This window comes from Mustela putorius, unplaced genomic scaffold, assembly GCF_011764305.1.
Source record: "Mustela putorius furo isolate JIRA1106 unplaced genomic scaffold, ASM1176430v1.1 tig00003845_pilon_pilon_pilon, whole genome shotgun sequence".
In the NCBI taxonomy this organism is placed as follows: domain Eukaryota; kingdom Metazoa; phylum Chordata; class Mammalia; order Carnivora; family Mustelidae; genus Mustela; species Mustela putorius.
The window spans coordinates 33874107-33895707 of NW_025421998.1; the positions used below are offsets into that span (position 1 = coordinate 33874107).

General features: G+C 40.5%; 1 protein-coding gene across 3 annotated transcripts in view; it reads left to right on the forward strand.

Moving 5' to 3' along the window:
* The first annotated feature begins 428 nt into the window (after positions 1-428).
* The window catches only part of CDK14 (cyclin dependent kinase 14), a 599713-nt gene continuing 578540 nt past the window's right edge, over positions 429-21601 (forward strand). For 2 of the 3 annotated variants that reach the window (XM_045062689.1, XM_045062690.1), the window contains exons 1-2: positions 430-1173; positions 7758-7789. In XM_045062689.1, the coding sequence (XP_044918624.1) occupies positions 1083-1173; positions 7758-7789 (123 nt within the window). In that variant the 5' untranslated portion in view covers positions 430-1082. Of the gene's footprint in view, positions 1174-7757; positions 7790-21601 lie in introns of all 3 variants that reach the window. The other variant, XM_045062692.1, reaches the window with a different exon arrangement.

Below are 21601 nucleotides of genomic sequence, written 5' to 3' on the forward strand. Positions count from 1 at the left end.
TAGAGATGACGCTTCTACCTTGCACTTGACCCCTAAAAAACGGGCCTACCTTTCCCTTTGGATCTTTCACTTCAGAGTATCCCGGGCAAAACTGGGAGGTGGGGGGGAATCCCTGTCAAACCTGAGCGGTCCCCAGGCCTTTCCATTCCCGGACTCAGAGGCAGTGGTGGCGGCCACCTCCTCCCCCCAACCTCTCGCTCTTTCCACAGGCGTTCGTGGCAAGGAGAAAACCACTCCGATAAATGACCGCGATCCAGAGCCTTCCCTTCATGGGGCCTCCCCACATAGTGAGACGGAGTCCCAGTCGCGACCAGTTGCCAGCCCTGCCTGTTCGAGGCCCTCCGCCGGGCCGGGGGCCGGTCCCGGAGCGCGCGGGGCGGGGCGGGGCGGGCAGGGCCGGGGGAGGAGCGCGGGGGCGGCCGGGAGGGGGCGCCGCGGGGGCGTGAGCCGGGCTGAGAGGCCCGAAGAGGACGCGGACTCCGAGCCCCGGAGCCGAGGTCCCGCGGGGGTTCCGCGCCCGGGGTCCTTTGCCCAGGGAAGGCGGGGCAGAGGCGGCGGGAGGGGCGGTGAGGGCGGGGTTGGGTGGCGGTTCCGCGCCGCGGCTCTTTTCTCTCGAATCCCCGAAACTCGGGGCTGAGAACTTCTCCCCGCCCGTGCCCCGCGCACCCTGCGACCCCCGGCTCCCGCACCTTGTGCTCAGCCCGCCCCCGCCCCGCCTCCGGCTGCACCGCCCCCACGGTCGGCCGCCCGCCGCGCTGCTCTCGGTTACAAAGGAGGGAAAATGAGCCGGGCGGCGGCGGCGCGGCGCGGGGCCACGGCGGCGGCGGCTGCGATGGCGGCCGCCCCCGGCACCACGTAGAACGCCCCCGCCCGCCCAGCAGCGGCCCAGGCCCGAGAGGAGCCTGCAGCTCGCCACTCGCCTCCCGAGCCCAGTGCGTCGCCTCCTGGCCGGAGGAGGAGGTAGTGAAGGAGGAGGAGGAGGAGGAGGAGGCGCCGCCTTCTCCTTGCCGCGCGCCCTCGCCGTTGTCTGCGCTTCGCTCTGGACCAGTTTGGGGAAGTTGCCGGAGCCCAGTGTCGCCCAGATGTGCGACCTCATTGAGCCGCAGCCCGCGGAGAAGATCGGCAAGATGAAGAAGTTGCGGAGAACTTTGTCGGAGAGTTTCAGCCGCATTGGTGAGTGGCGCGCTGCCCCGGGCACCCAGCCCGTCGCCCCCGGCGCCGGTGCCTCCTCCCCGCGCTTCTGGTACCACCAGTGCAGCGGCCACCCGGGCCGGCGTGGGGTGCGCTGCGAGCGGTCGGTGGAGGGAGCAGTGCCCGGACCTGGGGGGAGGGCGACAGTGGAAAGGAGAGACACCCCTCTCCTTTAGGATCTCGGGGTTCGTTTGTGGATGATCTTAGCCTACAATTTGGGTTCCGTCTCTCGCCACTGGCGCTCGGGCTGTCGCGCCTGCGGTGGACAGGCGATGGGACTCCCCGGGCCCCGCTGCGCACCCGGCTGCGCGGTCGCCTGGGTTACTTGCTATTTTTTTTGCGCGCAGGCTCTGCCCTGGGGTGTTTAGTCAATAATTTAGCTTTGAAAATTGGCGAGACGCTGAGCTGTGCCCTGTTATTGTTTAACACATCCAACCTAAAAGGAAGTGGGGCAGATACCTTGGGACCTTTTGTTCGGTACTTCGGGTCCTCGAAAGCGAGATGTGTCTGTTCCGTCCCAAGCTCTCTGAATCTTTCCATTGCAGCAAATAAATGCGCGCTGTGAACTTCTCTGAACATTTAGGAATAAGTGTCCCGAACTTCTTACATATACCAGTGCCAAAGCTCCAGAGCTATTGTCTTTAAACCAGTCAGCCAACCAACCAACTGATCTACAAATAAAAAACGACCGAGAAATGTTTAGGACAGTTAAGAATAAATCCATGTCACAAACTGTAACAGGGTGACAACCTTATTATGTGGAATGGTTTTCTTAGCTTTTTTGGATTGGCCATAGAAAACCCCCTTTAAGACGGTGGTTGCTTCCTCTAACATTATAACTTTTATTTATATAGGTAACTGTTTGCAGCAAGAGAATCATACAAGCACTAAAAATAACCCCTCAGACTCCCCAAGAAGCCTTCTAGCCTTTGTTTCACTTATTTAACATGTCATCCATGTTAATGAACGTGTTAATGGAAATTAAGCATAAGGTACTTAAATTCCTTAAAATAAACTCCTGGGGTGCATTTGAGTATTGTAGTCATCCTTCTATCCCTTCCTTTAAAAATCATTCTATAAGTGCACTCTAAAATATGCAAACTTTGTTCAAGTAAGAGAAAATAATGGATCAAAATTTAGCCAGTTTCCTTTAACTTAAAATTTCCTGTTGGTATACGAAGTCTCTCCCAAAATGAGTGTAAAGTTATGGTGTGAAAGCAATATTTAATCCTGGTTTTACTTATTACATGTATTGGGTATTTGCAGTTTCACTTTTACTTAGGGATGCATATGAAGAGTTTCTACATGCAAATGAAGTTTGAAGCCAGGAGGAATGTGAGAGAGCAAGGTGTTGAGTTGGTGTGCATTTTTGAGGAGGATGTTCAGCTCAGGACCCAAACCATTACAAAGGCAGGTTCTGGAGTCCATTAAGCCCTGTTCTAAAACACATTAACTGTATATTTACTAATGCTAATGACTCTCTTGGAGCCCTTCCAGTTTGTGTTAAATAATTCATTGCAGTTGAATCTCAGTAAAAAACCAAGGACATTAATACAAAAATTCTTTATGTTTAAGCGATTTCAAGATTTTGATAGACAATCAGTAAAATTTGGATTAACTACAATGCTGGCAAATGGGGGTATTACAGTTAATTGGATTTTCTAGCTTACTGAGATTTAGTGATGTGAAACTCCTTTTGATTCCAGCACTTGTTAAAATATCTTCTAAGATCTGGTAGATTTTACTTCCTCGCTCTCAGAAACAATACAGTGCAGTGAACATAACTGATTGTTTCTTGTATTGATGGAAGGTCATGATTCTGCATAGTAGCTCTCATTCTGGAGAACTGTAAAAGGAGATAAAGAGGTCTTATGTGGTTATGCTTGTATAGCAAACCCAAGACATGCATTGGAAATGGGGTTACAGAAAAATTAATCTATTATCTATGTATTTTCTTTATATTTTATTTGCAGAGTTACAAAACAATAAAATCAGTTTGATTATGTAAAGATTTTAAGGTGCTTGAGGCTATTGAATGGAATTTTTACTCTGGAATTATGTACTGCATAGATTAAGTGTGTGGGCTGTGTGTGTCAGACCATTGGGGATTTGCCATCTTGCCACTTGTAGCTATGTGACCTTGGACAGGTCCCTCAACTTCTGAGCTTCAGTTTTTCCATATACAACTCAGTTTTATTACTGGCACTTAGCGAAATAATGCATATGATGTCCTGCGTGGTATGTAGTGCAGACTCAATAAGTGTAATGTTATTACTGGTGATTATATCATATTGACGTAATTGATCTTCTAGGTTGGAAGCAAGAGAAATGAGGGGAAGAAGTGGCTACTGACTTCATAGTCTAAAAACAGGATGGGTTTTGGAGTTAGTCTGGTTTGGGTTTGAACCCTGTTTTCCCAGCTTGCTGTGTGTGTGCCTTGGGCAATTAGCAGAATATCCCGAAACCCCAGAGTCCACATGTATGAATTTTCTCAAGGTTGTTGTGAAGAATAAATCAGGACACATAAAATATCTAGTGCATGTGAAGAACAGTACTGGGGGCTGATATTCTTCCTTCCCATTTCTGTTTATTCCCCCTTTTCCTCTTGTCTTCATTGGTACTTCATGAGTACCAATGGTACTCCATTCACCAAAGAGTGAATGGCTTATTCTTGTTGAATAATCTGACATTTCAATATATTCATTCCTTTTAACCAATCTGTGATGGCTTTTGAAATAAACATACTGACTTAATTTTGTTTTTTTAGTATGATTCAAAAGTACAGCTTGTTATATGGCAAAATATACAGTATTGTTTAGCCATGAGAAATTAGTCATCTATAGAAAATGAGGATAATTTTGGAAAGTATGTGATATTCAATGCTTATTATTAACAATTTTGACTATATAAGAGTGGTAATACTAATGTTTAATTTTTTCACACATGAATGATCATGTCAACTTTGTCACTACCCATCCCAAATACAGCTGATCTGAGATTACTATATAATATAAGGTCTAATAAAACACATTTGCTTTCAAGCCATAGCACTCTAATTTATGACATCTGCCAGAGAGTGACTTTAACACAGTTACAGTTCTTTAAAAGATGGGTGTAATTGAATTTCAAAGTCATCCTCTGATTTCAGTGGTGAGTGTTTACCATTTTCTGTTAAATAGTGTCAGTGTGTTCACTTATTTAGGAACTCCTGCAGTTGTCTCATGTTTTTCTTTCTTTCTTTCTTTTTTAAAATTTTGGTTAGCATAAAAAATGACAAATGGGAACTTAGTTGTTAAAAAGTTTATATTAAAATCCTTTTCCTCTTTTCCTTTCTTCTTTCTTTTAATTTCTTAATGATAGCCTAGGAGGAGGAAGGGTTTCTGTAATACCTGGTGTAAGATTAAGGTCAAACTGGCATTTCTTCATATTCATTTGAATGCATTTCTTCATACTTGTATTAATTTGTCGAGAAAGGAAGTTTATACTCTGTGATACTAGAGATGAACCCTGTCTATACCATTTCTCTAAAAAGTGTAGTTTGTGAGAAAGCTGAATGAAATGAAGAGGCTATGGATACACTGAGTTTCGGGGTTTGTTACCTTATGCTGTAAGTGTGTAATGTGGGGTTCAGCTGTCATTTGCTAAGTCCATTCTTAATGGTAAAGGTTCAGGTACAGAATTAAAATATAGTACCATATTCTCTCCCAAAGTAGTGTCAGAAGATTTTAATGAAATGGAATTTTTATCTATGATCTTTTCATAACAGAAAAGTGTATGTTGTTTTCATATGCCAAAACTTTAGCATTTGTGTCTCAAATTGTAAGAGGCTATGATTTTGCCATTGAGGTAGAACTCATTAATTTAACAAATAATTATTGAGTAGCTCATATGTGCCAGATAGTGTGCTGACATTCAGACTGAGTGGCCACTGTTACAGTTCTTGAGGACTTTAAGAGAATGCACACCAATGAATGGGCATTGGTAATATAGAGTGACAGATTTTACCAGGAAGATTAGCATGATTTGCTGTTGGAGAATATAGGAAGGATACCACTTTAGTCTTGGTGAGATCATGGAAAGCTGTCTAGAGGAAGCAATGTCTGAGCAGAGGACTACATAGGATACCTGGTTATCTTAAATGATTTAATATATACCCCTTTGTTAACCTATAAAAATGTGATATGCCTGCTGTTTCAAGTCATCGTCAAAGATAGTTGTGAGTTTACATTTACATGAATGATTAATGACAATCAGGGAATATAATCAATAATGAGATGTTTTGTGCTTGTTTAGGTCAGAGTTTATTCATCAATGACCTGATAAATATTTGGCAGAGACATCTTTAATTGGCCTTTGTTGTTACTGTTAACTGCTGTTCAGGCCAAGGATTCAATATTTATAAGAAACTGAATAAGGTGTCGATCTACTTATAAAGGGTTTCAACGAAGCTGTAGATTTTTTGGTCTTAAAATATTCTTCCCTATGGTATCTTGGGTTTGAGAATAGAGTGCCAGGGAGAGAATCTAGTTTCCTGCTCCTTATATTTTAGAAAATACACCTGCAATTCCTCTTCTGTTTCTTCCTTCTCTTTTTGCCCTCAGACCCCACCTCTTTATCCAGTATGGTGAAGGACTTAGGCCAGCAAGAAATAGTCCTGTCCAGATGTCGAAGACATTTTAGGTTTTTGCTTTCTCTCAGCTTGAGGATCTTCATTCTGTTTGCAGAATCCTTCCTCGAAGGATTGTATCAACTAGTAGTGGATAGTAGTTCCAATTGGATGCTTTGCATAAGAAAACCCGTGGTTAAATTTGGGAACTTTTATCATGTCCCAAGTAAATAAAGTATAGAAAGTTTGTGCTGTGAATTATAAGACTGGTGCTTTAGCTTTGCATCTTGCATGACAGCCACATATTTTTTCATTAATCTTTGTTAAATGAGCTGGGTATGAGGCTGTACGGTGATTGACTTTGGATTTGAAATCAATGAGGTAATCAGTTCTTATCCCCCCCTCTTTTTTTTAAAATGGAACAACTTGCCTATATTTCTGTAGGTCACTAATATGTTATCTAGGAATCCCCACTCAAGTATGTTGATTAGAGGACATGCCTCTAAGGGAGGGAAGTGAGGGTTGTAGTTTAGTAACATGGTTGGCTGATATTTAAAGAAAGCCTTCTAGATTAGAAGTTTTACATTCTGACTTAAAATATAGCCATTAAGAATCATCTAGGCTCTTACAACTTTCCATCAAAATAGCTTATTTTAGATTTAATGTAAGTTAAAGCAAATACATAATAAAATGTGTGTAAGTAATTGAATGCAAGATAAGCCATTTGAAACTAGGAGAAAGGACTGTCTTTTAATTTTTCATTCAGAAGAAGTTGTCCTCCAATAAAGCAAGTAGAGAAATTTATTAGAGATCAGTTTCTTAGGCAAAAAAGAGAAAAACTAAGCATTAAACTTTCAGTAACATTTTATCTCCCTCAGTCTACCCTCATCCACCTTAACTCTCTACAACCACATCTCTATAGTAGGAAACAAAATATCCTATTCAAGATTGCTCGGCTATATAGTATAAGCTCTGAAATGATGGCTTCAGTTTAAGCACATGACTTCTCTCAGAGCTTAATTGCTAACATGATTTGCTTCCATTGCTTTTGTTAGAACGTAGCTTTCCAAGTAAGAGCTACACAAGTGCTTCTATCCTGACTAGAACACTCTACTATAGACCAGTAAACACCTATGCACAATTCTATAAATTGGAAACATTTCTCCAACAAGTGGTTTCAGCTAAATTAGCTCCTTTGTGCATTCTCCTTAATATGAAACATTCCAAGTAATTGTAGGATTTAAGGAACTAGGGTGTTTGCCAACAATGCATGAAATACTTCTCTTTCTCTTTAGAGTAATAAAATTCCAGTTCTGAAGCCATGCATATTTAAATAAATTTTAAGTATTTGTTAACTCATAAAATATTCTGAATGTATTGTTCCCTTTGGTGATACTTTGTTGTAAAATAGATCATGCTGAAATGCTTGAATTATGTCTCTGCAGTGCTTATTTTACATGCTTAGTCTTTACTCACTGTACTTAAACTTCTCACGGCATGAAAATCTCATTCAGGGCACTCTGCAGAGCGGGTGTCATCCTGACAATGGGTTTGGGAGGACCACACACCGTGCCTGATGAGATATGCTCAAAACCCAGAAGTTGAAGGGGAAATTCCTTTACAATTACTTTTTGATGCTTTCCTACTTTTCATTAAAACATTTTCCTACTGAAGAAGAGCTAGGGGAAAGATACACATACTTCTTTTCCATACTTAGGAGGATCATCCATTTACATATTTATGAAAGTGTTTCACAAAGATGCGTGCTGTGCCATTCTCTGTCTCATTTGCAGCTTTCCTATTTGTATGATAACATTGTTATTCAGGTTGGGGTACAGTTTTACTTTCTGAAATGAAAACACCATACTGCTTTGTTTTCTTTCTGTTTTCTAGGGCTTAGATGCTTAGTCTCTTTGAGATGTTTCACAATAACTGTTTCCTTTCCCTTTTTATTTTATAGCTTTGAAGAAAGACGACACCACCTTTGATGAGGTAGGTTAAATTTCTTTATCTAATGTTAGATGTATTTAATTACTGCCAGGTACAGTTAATAGGTGCCAACTTCGCACTTAGGAAAAAAAAAATGCCTTGAAAAAAAAAAGATGACATCTCTCTAGTTACATTATATTATTTTCAGTTTTATGTAATCATTCCAGTGAGTTTTGGTAGGAGTCAACAGAAATAGTCTTTTTAAATGAATAAAAGATACCCGCCAGCCTTTGTACTGCTGCCTTGATGGTGGTGGAGCTGGCAAAGCCCAGATGTGGGTGCTTAGGGCAAGTCCGGAGTTGTTGGCGAGATGGGCACCACGGCTCCCTGTAGCCCTCCCTTGAATCAGGGTGTGATGTGATGCTGACGCCACATATTGTGTGTCAGACTCCCAGAGGAGAAGCTGACTTTTCCTGTTCTAGTTTTTCTAGTCTTTGTATATCAGATCTGTCTTTATCTTCTTGCTACGAAGTAGCAAAAAAAGTCTGTTCCAATAAGACTGAGGGTTCCTATGTAATTAATAGCATGTTGAATGTGATTTTTAAATTGTATTCTTTCCTGAGTTGCGTGTAGTATCAGTGGGAATCACCAGAGACACAGTGTGTTTACAAAATATTCTCATGAGTGCTATAGAGTGAAGTGTTTCATTGTCACCATCCAAAGCCACAGTTATTGATCTGTGTTGTAACCTGGGCCATGTGTGCATGCATATTGGGAGTTTATTGTGAACACAGTGGTATGTGTACACCCAACGTGCTTATCCTGCAGCCTAATGGAGCCTAGAGTAGTTTGGCTCTGGTTGTTTGATTTAACATTTGCTGGTTCCATGAAATATGCTTCCTGTGCTCCCTCTGCTATTGTGCTTCAGAGAAGAGAGGGCATTTGTGCTCATGAAAGTCTCCTTGACCTTGTGGTTGGCGGTGGTAGGGCGGCACCACTCAGAGAGAACCTGCTCCAGATTGGGATTTCTGGATGGGGCCGGTGACCTTTGGCTCTCATGGTTGGCTGCTTTGTCTGATGCACCTGATCTTTTCTTCCTGGTGCCCAGCTCTGTGGAGCTTCAGGTCCCTGGACTCCAGAGCAACTTTCCCTACCAGGAGTCCTTAAACATCCTGTAAAACTTAGTTATTCTAGATCTGAAGCAATAGAGGACTATTTTCCTCCCTATCTGTAGTGGGTAATAATGATGTTCTCCTCTAAACCTGTATTTCTGGAATTTCTGCAGTGTTACTGAGATGTTTTTAGGAGAATTTTTTCTTCTCAGAGAAATCAGTGTGAGAATGTTGGACACCTTTTCTCTCTTTTTAAAAGAAAAGTCTCCCCTCTAATTATAGAGGTAATTTAACCTTACATAAGGAAGAAAAATAAGGAAGAGGAGAAAGAAAAATCTCCCAATCCTATTACCTAGCTACAGCCACTGTTGAATGTTCTTCATGCTTCTTTCTCCTTGTTCAGAAACAAAAAAACACAAGCCATATATTACATCCTGCTTTTTTTCTTGTAAGCAATAACATGGTATTTTCCCATGTTTTCACAGAGGACTTCTAATCATTATTAGGGTTTTGAAAAACCTCCTGTTTAGTTTAAAAGCCATTGTTAATGCCTGCATGTCATTTTGTCATGTGGCTGTGCGATTAGCTTTCAAAAAACTCGGAGGCTGGAACCCAGGTGAAAGTTATGGATATATCAATCCCGTAACAAGCTAACCTCCTTTCCCCGAACACCTCTGCACAAAGGTCTGGATTTTGTAATTTGGGGCAAAATTATTCTTAGCTTTTACAAAGTATTTCCTTTCTCTGCATCACAAGAGATTGGTTAAAAACCTCAAATTAGTGAATTATAGAATGGTATACCTGGAAGAGATGTTGGAAATCACATGGTCAACTTCCTCATTTCACTGATGAAGAAACTGAGGTCCACAGGGGCCAGAGAATTTCCAGTTAATTTATGGTAAGGGCCAGGGGTCAGACATCTAGGACGGTAGTAGTAAAGGCATGCCTGGGTGTAAACTGGAACTCCGGAAGGCAACTACCCTCTCAGGGGCAATTGACTGACTTTTTCCAAACCTTTTATCCAGTAGAGATATTTATCTCCCTTCTAAGATTGTTGTGAAGATTAAATAAGCTAAGTATGTAGAGGTTACAGTCAGTGATGGACACATCATGTCTCATAGTTGGTGTTGTCATGTCCTTATGTTCCTCCTTGCCGGTCGCCGCCATCATCATCATCATCATCATCATCATCTCCTTACCGTTGTTCTCACCATAACATCACCTGTACTTGGAAGGGCTATAAGGAGGAAGGAAAGATTTAGTTCAAAACTAATTAGAGCTATAAGGAGAGTTACTTTCCGATACTCCTTTGAAATTCTGTATGAGGCTTCATATGATGATTTACATATTAAAACTGTGAAAATATCTGAAACCCATCACTTTTTAGACTCTTCGAGAGGATGCCTACTGTTCAGCTTTGTAACCTTCAGGTGTCTTGCACGTTTAACATTCAATAAATATCTGTTGAATGTGAGTAAATATCTGTTGCTAATAAGGAGAGTGTTGAACCGAATGTTAGACCAGGTGGATTCTCCTTTGCCAGTTTCTAGCCATTCAGTTTTCTCATTTGTAAAACCAGTCAGTAGATGATCATCTTGAATTTTCTTCCTGAATCTTTAGATGTAGGCAAAAATCCTTCATAGCCATCAACACGAACTTACAGTTTTACTAAGATCAGAAAAGAGCACCAGGTCTTTGATGAAGTAAACAGAAGGTCACCAAGTTGTTCTATGACTGTCTTCAGACTACACTGTTAGACATTTTCTTGAACCCATGTCTTGGTCTTCTTTTCCTCTTGTAGCCTGTTGGAATTCAGGAAAGACTTGACTCTTGAACCGTGGGGGCTGGGTCAGCTTCTTAGATAGGCATCAAGGTGTGGCAACTCTTCTTACTCAGGATTTATGAGACAGAGGGCTCCTTTCCTCAAGGCTAGAGTTTAGTTGCTGCTTCCTGATTGCTACAGAGGTTTTTTCTAGGGTATGTGTAAATGTTTGACCTTGAAGAGGGGAGAAAAAGAGATGTATATCTATTTGAAATACTTACTCATTTATTCTTAAATAGGCTGAAATACCATGATTGCAAATTTTTATAAGCAGCCTAGAATTAATTATATTCAGAAATAGTATTCTAATGGCTATTGTAGAGAGAGATGAGGTACTTTGGAAGTTAAGTATGAAGGCATGTTTACAATAGGCATTTTTGTTGGAGTAGGAACTTTTGTTGAAGCCCATCATATTTTGGGAGAGGACAGTCATTTTGCCCTTCATTCATTATATATCCGGGCCCTGATTGAAATAGGAAGCATTTTATGTTCTGTAGGCTTTATATATTTGATGGATAGACTAACCATTTATAAGGATATCCTTATATCTTTCTATAAAGTTGCAGAACTTTCTGAATTTTCCTTACTTTTTTGTCCCTAATAGATGTCCTGGGCCATGTCCCCTGAGTGGTCCTATTTTCCCTGTGCCAGTGAACAGTACTGTACTATGACTTGAAGGAAGGTTTTGAATCTTATTTTTTTATTTAGTGATTTGTTTTAAAATGAGACCTAAAATATAAAAGGTAAGAAAACACAGTTAATCTCTTCCAGCATAAAAGGACTCTGCATAAAACTTTTCGGACTTTGGAAGTAAAAAATTCGGAGTAAGTATAAATATATGTGTATAGAAAGAGTTAGAAATGTCTAAAGCCACAACAGTTTATGAATTGTTCTTGTGTAAATTAAAAAGGTTAAGTTGTGTAGTTTTTGTTCTGCTTCATGCCTTTGTTATTTTAGCTTCAGTGAATTGCCAGAACAAAGTGTTGACTCTGCTTGGTGATTGAATGAGACACACAAAAATTCTAGTGACTGAAATAAACCTTTGAAATGCAAAGAGTTTTGTTTGTTTGTCATGGATAATCCAGATAATTAAGCACTTACTTGTTTGGAAAAAAATGAACGGTCATTTACAAGTTTTCTAATTCTTCTGTGCCCTGGTCTTTTGTTCCCTGTTTGCAAAGTAGAAGGGGCTGCTAACACAGGTTTTGGCATCTTCCAGCTGTTTTATTTTTTGTATCCTAAGGGAATGTGTAGAGAGCATCTGAATTGTCTTAACATTTTTACATCTGATCTGTAACTTCCTCAAGTACATTTTTACAGTTAACTTGCTTCCTCTCTGCTTAATACAGTAATTTTGTGTGATAGATGGGAGTAGTATGCATTGATCTCTGCTTCTAGTCCAAGCCCCTCTTTGTAATTTTGTTTAAAGATACGCTTGTAATACCAGAGATGATATAAATACAGCAGTGATTTTGCTGAGAACAGATTCTAGGAATTAGGTACAAATATGATTTGGGGATACCCCTGGGCATTATTTTCCATGCACTGCGGTTGGTGGGAGCTCTTGCAGGTTTTCACCACCAAACTACTGTTATCACCTCAGGTTTCAGAGTCTGTGAATAACGTATTACATTGTATACAGCTGTCTAGCTTCGGACTTCTCTGACTTCCTCATTGAAAATATTAAATCCCAGTAACAGTCTTTCCCCGTTAGCTTCCTCACTCCCTTTATCTCTTCTTTGCTGGCTCCCTGTTTCCAGATGACCCCTTCCTTCTCCACCTTCCTATCCCGTTCTTCATCCCACATCCCCCTCCTGTTTCCTTCTCTGTTCGCACATGGTACATCACTCCCTTCCCAGTAGCCTCAGTGGCCGTATCGCTTTGTACTTTGCTGGTAATCTACCCTGCCAGCCCTCGATTTTGACCTGGCATCTTTTCCTTTCTTACCCAGTGGCTGCCAAGAGCTGCTTGAGGAAATCACTCCGTAAATAAATTTATTGTCTCCGGCCTTAGCTGGAACCCAAGGCAACTGTGCACAGTCTTGCACTGTGTGGCTGGCTTGTTTTCCAGCTGAAACCTTTCCACTTCCCTCAAACCTTCTAGCTACCCTTCTCCACCCCTCCTTGCTTTAGGAGATGACTTTCTGTATTAGTTTGCTAGACTTGCCTTAGAAAAATACCACAAACTGAGTGGCTTGAACAGCAGAAGTGAATTGTCTCATAGTTCTGAAGACCAGAAGTCTGAAATCAAAGCATGGGCTGGGTTGGTTACTTCCGAAGGCTGTGAAAAAAGGATACATCCCAGGCCTCTTTTCTTCATTTGTAGATGGCCGCCTCCTCCCTGTGTGTCTTCACATCACCTTCCCTTAATGAGTTTCTGTGGATCCAACTTTCCCTCTCATAAAGACTCCAGTTCATTAAGGAGGGCACGTGATGTAATGAGCACTGAGTATTATTGTAAGACTGATGAATTGCTGACCACTATCTCCGAAACCAATAATACATTATATGTTCATTAATTGAATTTAAGTACAAAAAAAAAAAAAAAAAGAAAATGACACCAGTCATATTGAATTAGAGGTCCACCCACCTCCAGCATGACCTCGTCTTAATTTAACTAATGACATCTGCATGGACCCTATTTCCAAAGAAGATCACATTTGGAAGTATGGGGTGGCAGGTAAAGACCTCAACATTAGAATTGCTGGTGGGCATAGTCCAACCCGTGACCCCCTCCAACTCCTTTGAATACTTAGTACTATTAGATGTCAGTGCCTTGCCTGCACAGATACCTTGATTGGCTTCAGTTTTACTTCCCTTTTTCTAGTCTCAGGGGAGGAGGTGTCTTTTCTCCTGTCTTAGGCTAGTTCCTCCTATTTCCCCCTTCATTCCTGTCGAAGCTTTCACTCCAGAAGCTTGTGTGATCGATTCTTTCTTTCCTTATCTGTTTATCTTTTCTTAGTCTGTCTTCCTCTGTGCAGCATTTCAGCAGAGGCACTGAGCAAGGGCAAGTCTTCACCATCTCTTCAGTGGCGGGGGAAGCCCTCCATCCACCACGATCATTTTTTCACTCTCTCCCTGTGGAGTCCCTCCATTCCTTGCTTTTGGCTACTCCCTTATTATACTCACATGCATGTGGCTGACCTTGCTTTCTGCTCTAACTCCACACCCATATGTTAGATGTTTCTCCCTCTCTGTCACCTTGTCACCTCAGTCTCAGCACGTACAAAATATTCCTAAACCTGTGCCTTTTCTCTCACCCGTATCAGCGATTTTCCAAGGCAGAAGCAGCCTGACTCCGTCCTGAGCTTCCCTCCAGGCCCCACATCCTGACGCTGACTTGGTCCTTGTTGCCTCCTGCCACCTCCCTTATCCCTCCTGAGCCTCTCTTGCCTGGGCTTGTGGTCATCTCCTCACTGGTTTCCCTGTCTACAGCTTGCTTCCTGTTCCAACACTGTAACAGATCTGAAATGCCAGGCGTGCTTTTCTCTTGCTTAATACTTTAAAAGCTCTCTCTGCTGCAGGTTCAAGTCCAGACTCTTAACTTGGCATTCAAGATCTTAGACAATAGAGCTCTGGCTACCTTTCCACCCTCATCAGTCATCTCTTATTTTAATGCCTTCATTATCATTGCCACTGCCACCACTTTAGTTCAGGACTTTATCACTTTTACCTTTTTTTTTTTTTTTTTTAAATCCCAGTAACCTCTGAATTGGTCTCACTGTTCCATCTTCTCAATCCTCTACGCCACCCTTCCCCAAATATCCTTCTTGTCATGATACTTCCTGATTCAAAGATTTGTACGGCAAATGTTTATTGATGTCTGTTTTATGTCAGCCTCTGGATCTGCTCTGAACCTGACTCTCAGTCTAGTAAGTTTCACAGAATTTAATCCCCCTGGCATGTACCTGTTGGCCGGCTCCTGTCATTCTTGGAATGTTGGGCCTGGCACAGAGTCAATGTCACTCTCAATAGTGAGATTTTATATGACTTTATATCCACTTTTTAAAAAAATTTTTTTTTAAGATTTTTATTTATTTATTTGACAGACAGAGATCACAGGTAGGCAGAGAGGCAGGCAGAGAGAGAGGAAAGCAGGCTCCCCGCTGAGCAGAGAGCCCGATATGGGGCTTGATCCCAGGACCCTAGGATCATGACCTGAGCCGAAGGCAGAGACTTTAACCCACTGAGCCACCCAGACGCCCCTATATCCACTTTTATTTTCACCATGGTCACGTCTGACGTCTCTGGAACTGGCCCCACACAAGAAGTGTAGACTACAGACTATTCTCTGATTGGGCCAGTAACCTGGTACGTAGTAATTTTTCAAATGCAACGTTTTGGGCTGCTGACAAAGAACCTCACTTCCTCCTTCATTCTTTCATTGAAACTTAGTTGAAATTTTTGGATTCTTGAAACTTTGTGCTTTAGTTTTTCCTTTCTAGAAGTATTTGATCACATTTACCGCCTCCCTAATTATGGTAGACATGATTACAATAATTATGTCTAGTCCCAGACAGTGGCTAGAATGTCTGGGTAGTGCTGTAAAAATTCAGAGAGGAAGTACATGTCACAATATGTAAAATCTATGACATTTGAGAGAATTAGTCACTTCCATATTCTTAACTCCCAAGAGGTAGAATGTTCCAGAGGTTGAAAGCATGAGTAGGGTCCTGTTTCTTTTTGTGAGCTCTATGCCTTCTGATGGCAGGCCCGTTAACAGAACCAATGTGAAGTCTCTCCTGTAAGGTACTTGGGGTTCCCTCACTGGGTGTGCTTTGATTTGCACGTTTGGATTCTTTGTAGAGAGCTGACCTTTGGTGTAGGGAGGATTTTTTTTTTTTTTTCAAATTTTTGAAAAGCTTTATTTTCAAAAACAATTTTTGAAGAGAGTTACTTATAAGACCATCAATGTAATAAAAACAATTTGTCATTCAGTAAATATAAAAACAAATATTAAATATCACATGATTTTACTTATCTCAGTATACTGTTTTATTCTAAAAATCTCACAGTTTGGCAGTATATTTTTATAGTCACCCTAGTTTCACTGGACATCACTAAATTACTCCATGGATTGATGCAACAAATTTATTCCTTATTATCAATTGGTATTGTTCTAAACGTTGCCATAATGATGGCAACTTTCCTTCAATAATGAAGGAAAGGTGGAACTTAGTGTGGTTTTGAGTTGTATCTTCCTAATTCTTTTATTGTTTTTAATTTATTTTTATTTTTTATAAACATGTAATGTATTTTTATCCCCAGGGGTACAGGTCTGTGAATTGCCAGGTTTACACACTTCACAGCACTCACCATAGCACATACCTTCCCCAATGTCCATAACCCCACCACCCTCTCCCAACCCCCCTACCCCCAGCAACCCTCAGTTTGTTTTGTGAGATTAAGAGTTACTTATGGTTTGTCTAGGGAGGATTTTTAATACAACTTATGTACTTACGATGTTCTTCAACAAGAACAAAATGGGCCCAGCCACAGGGAATATGTTATACCCGTTTTCTTTCTCACTGAAATTAGAGCCAGTGATTTATAATCTACAAATCCTTAAATTGCTTGGTTGCATTTGAGATGGCCTCTTACTCTAGGCACTATAATGATAATTGAAATCAGCTAGGCTGGGGGTGAAGGTTTTCAGAGGACTGGAATCATGCTCTGTACTTGATCTGGAGTGTGATGCCCTTCAGGTCAGTGTGACAGACATACCTTTCTAAGTGGCCCTTATCTGACAGATACTTATTAAAATTTTTTGTAGTCTAAAACACACCTAACTCTTTTTATTCTCCTTGTCATATAAATGTACAAAAGGCACAATTACAAAAAATTGGAACCAGAAAATTGGTCTCCATTTTGCAAGCTTGATTCCTCCAGGATGCCTCAATGTGAGTTTTTTTTTTTTTTTTTAAGATTTTATTTATTTATTTGACACAGAGAGAGAGATCATAAGTAGAGAGGCAGGCAGAGGGGGAGGGAGAAGCAGTCTCTCTGCTGAGAAGAGAGCCTGCGGGGCTTGATCCCAGGACACTGAGATCATGAACTGAGCCAGGACAAAGGCAGAGGCTTAACCCACTGAGCCACCCAGGTGCCCCCCTCAGTTTGTTTTGTGAGATTAAGAGTCTCTTATGATTTGTCTCCCTCCCCATCCCATCTTGTTTAATTTATTATTTTCCTACCCCCCAAACCCCCCAGGTTGCCTCTCAACTTCCTTATATCAGGGAGATCATACGATAATTGTCTTTCTCTGATTGACCTATTTCGCTCAGCAAATACCCTCTAGTTCCTTCCACGTCATTGCAAATGGCAAGAGTTCATTTCTTTTGATGGCTGCATAGTATTCCATCGTGTGTGTGTGTGTGTGTGTGTGTGTGTATACACCACAAATTCTTTATTGATTCATCTGTTGATGATGATATCTAGATTCTTTCTGTAGTTCGGCTGTTGTGGACATTGCTGCTATAAACATTCAGGTGCATGTACCCCTTTGGATCACTACATTTGTATCTTTAGGGTAAATACCCAGTAGTGCAGTTGCTGGGTTATAGGGTAGCTCTATTTTGAGCTTTTTGAGGGACTTCCATGCTATTTTCCAGAGTGGTTGCACCAGCTTGCATTCCCACCAGCAGTGTAGGAGGGTTCCCCTTTCTCCTATCTACCAAGACAAATGTCATAGGCAATACTTCTACTTGGCACATTTCCCATGGGCAAACTCTGGGATATACCAAATGCCTGGTACTCTAACTGCAACTCAGCTCCTTTCTTTCCCACTCAAGAAAATACTCGCCAGCATCCTTGCCAGCATCTGTCATTTCCTGACTTGTTAATTTTTCTGCTTAATTTTTAAATGATGTGTGATAAGTAGTTTTTTTTTTTTTGTACGTGTAAGTCTTTCTAAATAGCGACTTTAAATTCTAAATTTCATGGTATTATATGCAAGCATAAGGAATATGTGGACTAGAAATTTTTTTAAGGCTTTTACGACTAAAGTAGAAAAAAATAGTTTTAACACGTAATTTTCTTTTTTAAGTATTTTATTTATTTGTCAGAGAGAGAGAGAGAGAGAGAGAGACTGAACAAGCAGGGGGAGTGGCAGGGAGAGGGAGAAGCAGGCTCCCCGCTGAGCGAGGACCCTGATGCGGTCCTTTCCAAGGACCCCAGGATCATGACCTGAGCTGAAGGTAGATGCTTAACTGACTGAGCCACCCAGGCGCCCCTTAACATGTAATTGTATATTCAGCTTAAATCTTGTCAGATAGAGTACTTAGTTGACTTTTCACTCTTAACACATTTTTCTAACCTGGCAGATCAGACTTCTACGTATTGAAAGAGACTTGGAATTGAACAGTCTTGGAGACTTGGAGTCACCAGTCCTTGTGCTTATTTGTGTTTTCTCAATCTGTGTATACTCTCATGTGAGATGTCTGTAAAGTGTGATGTCTAGTAGGTATCTTCATATCCATTGTATGGGAATTAGCTTTCTAGTCTACACAACCTCAAACATGTTGATACAACTCTGTGTTCTTATCAGCTGAAGTACTAAAGTGTACAAATAATTTCCTTAAAAAAAAATGTAGAGCAGATTGATGTCAATCGCTTAATTGTTTTTTGGTGTATTTTCTTGAGTGGGAGAGAAAGGGGCTGAGTTGCAGTTAGAGTACCAGGCATTTGGCATATTCCAGAGTTTGCCCATGGGAAATGAGCCAAATATAAGTATTGCCTATGACATTTGTCTTGGTAGATACAGATTAGTCTGTTCCTCTGCTCTGTTCCTTGCCTTAAAGCTAGGCTTATGACTTTAACTTAGTTACTTCAGAACATTATTTGTTCTATTTTAAAGGATTTTGGAAAAAGATTGTACCAGCTCTATAAGACACTGATGAGTGTGGAGGGTGAGTTTCTAAATGCCTCCTAAAGTTTTCAGTGCACTTCCCCCACTAAAATCACACACTTTGAGAATACTGCTGTAGCACTTAGCCAGGCTTCTTTTTCGGGAGTATGTCATATCCCACAGGTATGTTCAGATGATGGAAATGACTGAGAGCTGCCTTTCTGTATATCTGTTATTGAACTATTAGAAAGGAATTGAAGATGGGCATTCATATAGTCACATGTGGTCTGAATTTTTTTGAAGAGCTCTTAATTTCAGATTATGCATCCTGATTTTTGGCTCAGAAAATACAGTCCTAGTTCTAAAATTGTGTGTTTCTTCATATCTCAGTTTTCTAGATATTTTAGCAAAAAAAACCCCTAAGACAGTGATGAAGAATTTTTTTTAACAAAGAAGGGACTAAATAGACATTATTCTTCAACAGCAAAAAATGAGTAAGAATAACAGTTATTATTTTAATGAAAATTTCATTGATTAAAAAGTTAGAGAAGAGATAAGATTGATGAGATAAAATTGTGTTAGTAATCATCATTCAAAGCATGAATTGCAAATTGTTTTGTGTTTATTTAAATCTTTAGTTGTATAGTTCTTTTTATATCATCTTCAAGTGAAATGATGGGGAACATTCTGCAGTGCTTGACTCTCTTCTCTTAAAGAACAGACTACTTAATTTTATAAATAAGCATCCTTGAGTCATTAGATATTGGGGTTCAGGTGTGCAAAAGGCCTGGTAACATATGGCCTGTCCCCAAATGCCCTAATTGAGCTGAGAACTTTCCCCAAGAGGTTTGGATTACTTTATCTAAATGATTTGTTGTATGTGTCACAAAAAGGTGCTTTGGTCATAAAAGGAAGAAATAAATAATTACATACTTTCAAGATACATTGGTTTGCCTTTATATTAATTCCTGTACAGTTATTAGAAGATAAAAATCTTAAAGTCCATATTAATGACATTAATTGGATGACCACAGTTTTGGATGATTCACTTTTAGTATCTGTATAACATTTCCTTTATTTTCCTTATAGTATTTTTTAATATATACATTTATATACATACGTTTCTCTCCATTTGAATACATTTATATGTATATATAATATGTATTTTTATATATTCAAATATATTTCTATATTTTATATATTTTGAACTCACCCTGGACTTTTTTTTCAGGTTCAGAATTTTTCCTTATCACAGTTGCATATTTTTCACTGAATAATTTTAATACCTGCTATTAAGAAAGTAATCATGCTCATTGCAGACAGTTTCTTAAATATTTAAAAGCATAAAATAAAACTTATAATGTTGAGTGAAAACAACCATTACTTGTAGAGTAGGATCTCAGCTTTGTAAAACATGTGTATGGGGAAAACATCTGCAAAAAGGAAGTAAAACAGAAGGGTAATATGGAAATTGAGGCTCATTGAAGTTGTGACTTGCACAGAGCCTCTCACAGCAAGACAGTGATCTGATCGATGATTGCAACCCAGTCTGTCTGACTCCAGTGTGTGCTTAGGATTTTACTGGGCTGCTTCCCAGGAGAAGAGAGAAGAACAGCACACAGACCCTATGGGTGTGTATAGATGGAGGGGAACTAAAGTTCTTACAAGGATGCACTGATTTTCCTAATAAGGATAAGAGCAAGTAAACTTAAAGGATTCTTGCAGTAGATCTGTGTCATTTTTGAGTCGACTTACACTCATTTTATGGAGAGGAAACAGGTCCAGGAAGATTAAATACATTGCCGAAGAGAAACATAGTTAGTGTGAGAACAAGGAGGTCTCTTGTTTGAATTATTCTTTGCATTTTAGGTTTCAGTTTCAAGGTTATATTAAAACTGTGCTTGTATTTCCATTTTTGTCTGGATTTGGGTGATGATTGGATGGAATTATTTGAGATATAAGCTTGCTTCTTCTGGTAATAGGAGTTGAATACAGATTTCCAGCTAGACATTAGGGCTCTGTAGACAATGAAGACTATGGAAGGGTGATGTTTGGACCAGGGACCACAGATCACCAGCCTGCCTACAGATTGTTTCCAGCTGGGAGACATTATGAACTTGATGCTGGCATGTGTTTTAACTGGCATGGTCAAAAAAAGTGTCAGAAGATCTTCCAGTGGGTGTAAAATTGCCTCCTAGAACAAGGCAGGTAGTTAACATTAAGCAGAAAATGTCAGATAATAAACTCAATTCTTTTCTTTAAATCCTGACCCCACATACACACACACACCACGGGCATGTGAAGTGACTACTCTAGCTTTATTTTTATTTCGTATTGTGACAACCAAAATCTTTATGCATGTTAAAAACAAGCAGAAAAAAACAACTATTTTTAATATTTACACCTAAGCCAGAAAAAAAGATTTTAGGTGGGCATGGGGAGAGACGTTGGCTGCTTTGTATTCCTTTTCAGTTGGCAACCTGGGAGCTGCTAAGAGAAACAGCAAGTTTTTTCTCTCTTTCTCTTCTTCTTCTTCTCCATTACTGGGGTTTCTTCTTTCCTTTTTTCCTAAAACTGCTTGGTCTTGGTGGGGACCATGAGCTCTGTCTTGTCTGAAGCAGATGGTTCAGCTGACCCCCAGCGCAATGCTTCTCTTGCCCTGAGCCGCTTCACAGCCCAGGCAGTGGGTCCCGGCTGCTGACGACCTTCAGGCTGCCTGTGCCTTCCTTCCCCTGTGACCGACGTAATTCTGTTCTGGTTCATGACTGGGCAAGGGAAGAACAAGAACATAGCAGTAGGCAGGAGATGTTCATGTTTTATAGTAATTGGCCCCTGTTCTACAGTGACCAGAATGATGACCCCTAAAAAAAAGACTTGAACTTCCTTATTCTCTGCACTGCATTTCATGGACTGGTTCTGGCCCATACATTGTTTGATTTGTCTTCTTTGTTTACCAGCAGTTGAGTGGGGAAGATCTGAGGGCACATACATAAAGAGTGATACTAGAGTCTCTTCTCTGATACAATTTGGGCTCAGAAGCAGGAGAATTTGTGCCTTCTTAGTGTTTGTTAATTTTCTGTCATTTATTTATTTATTTAT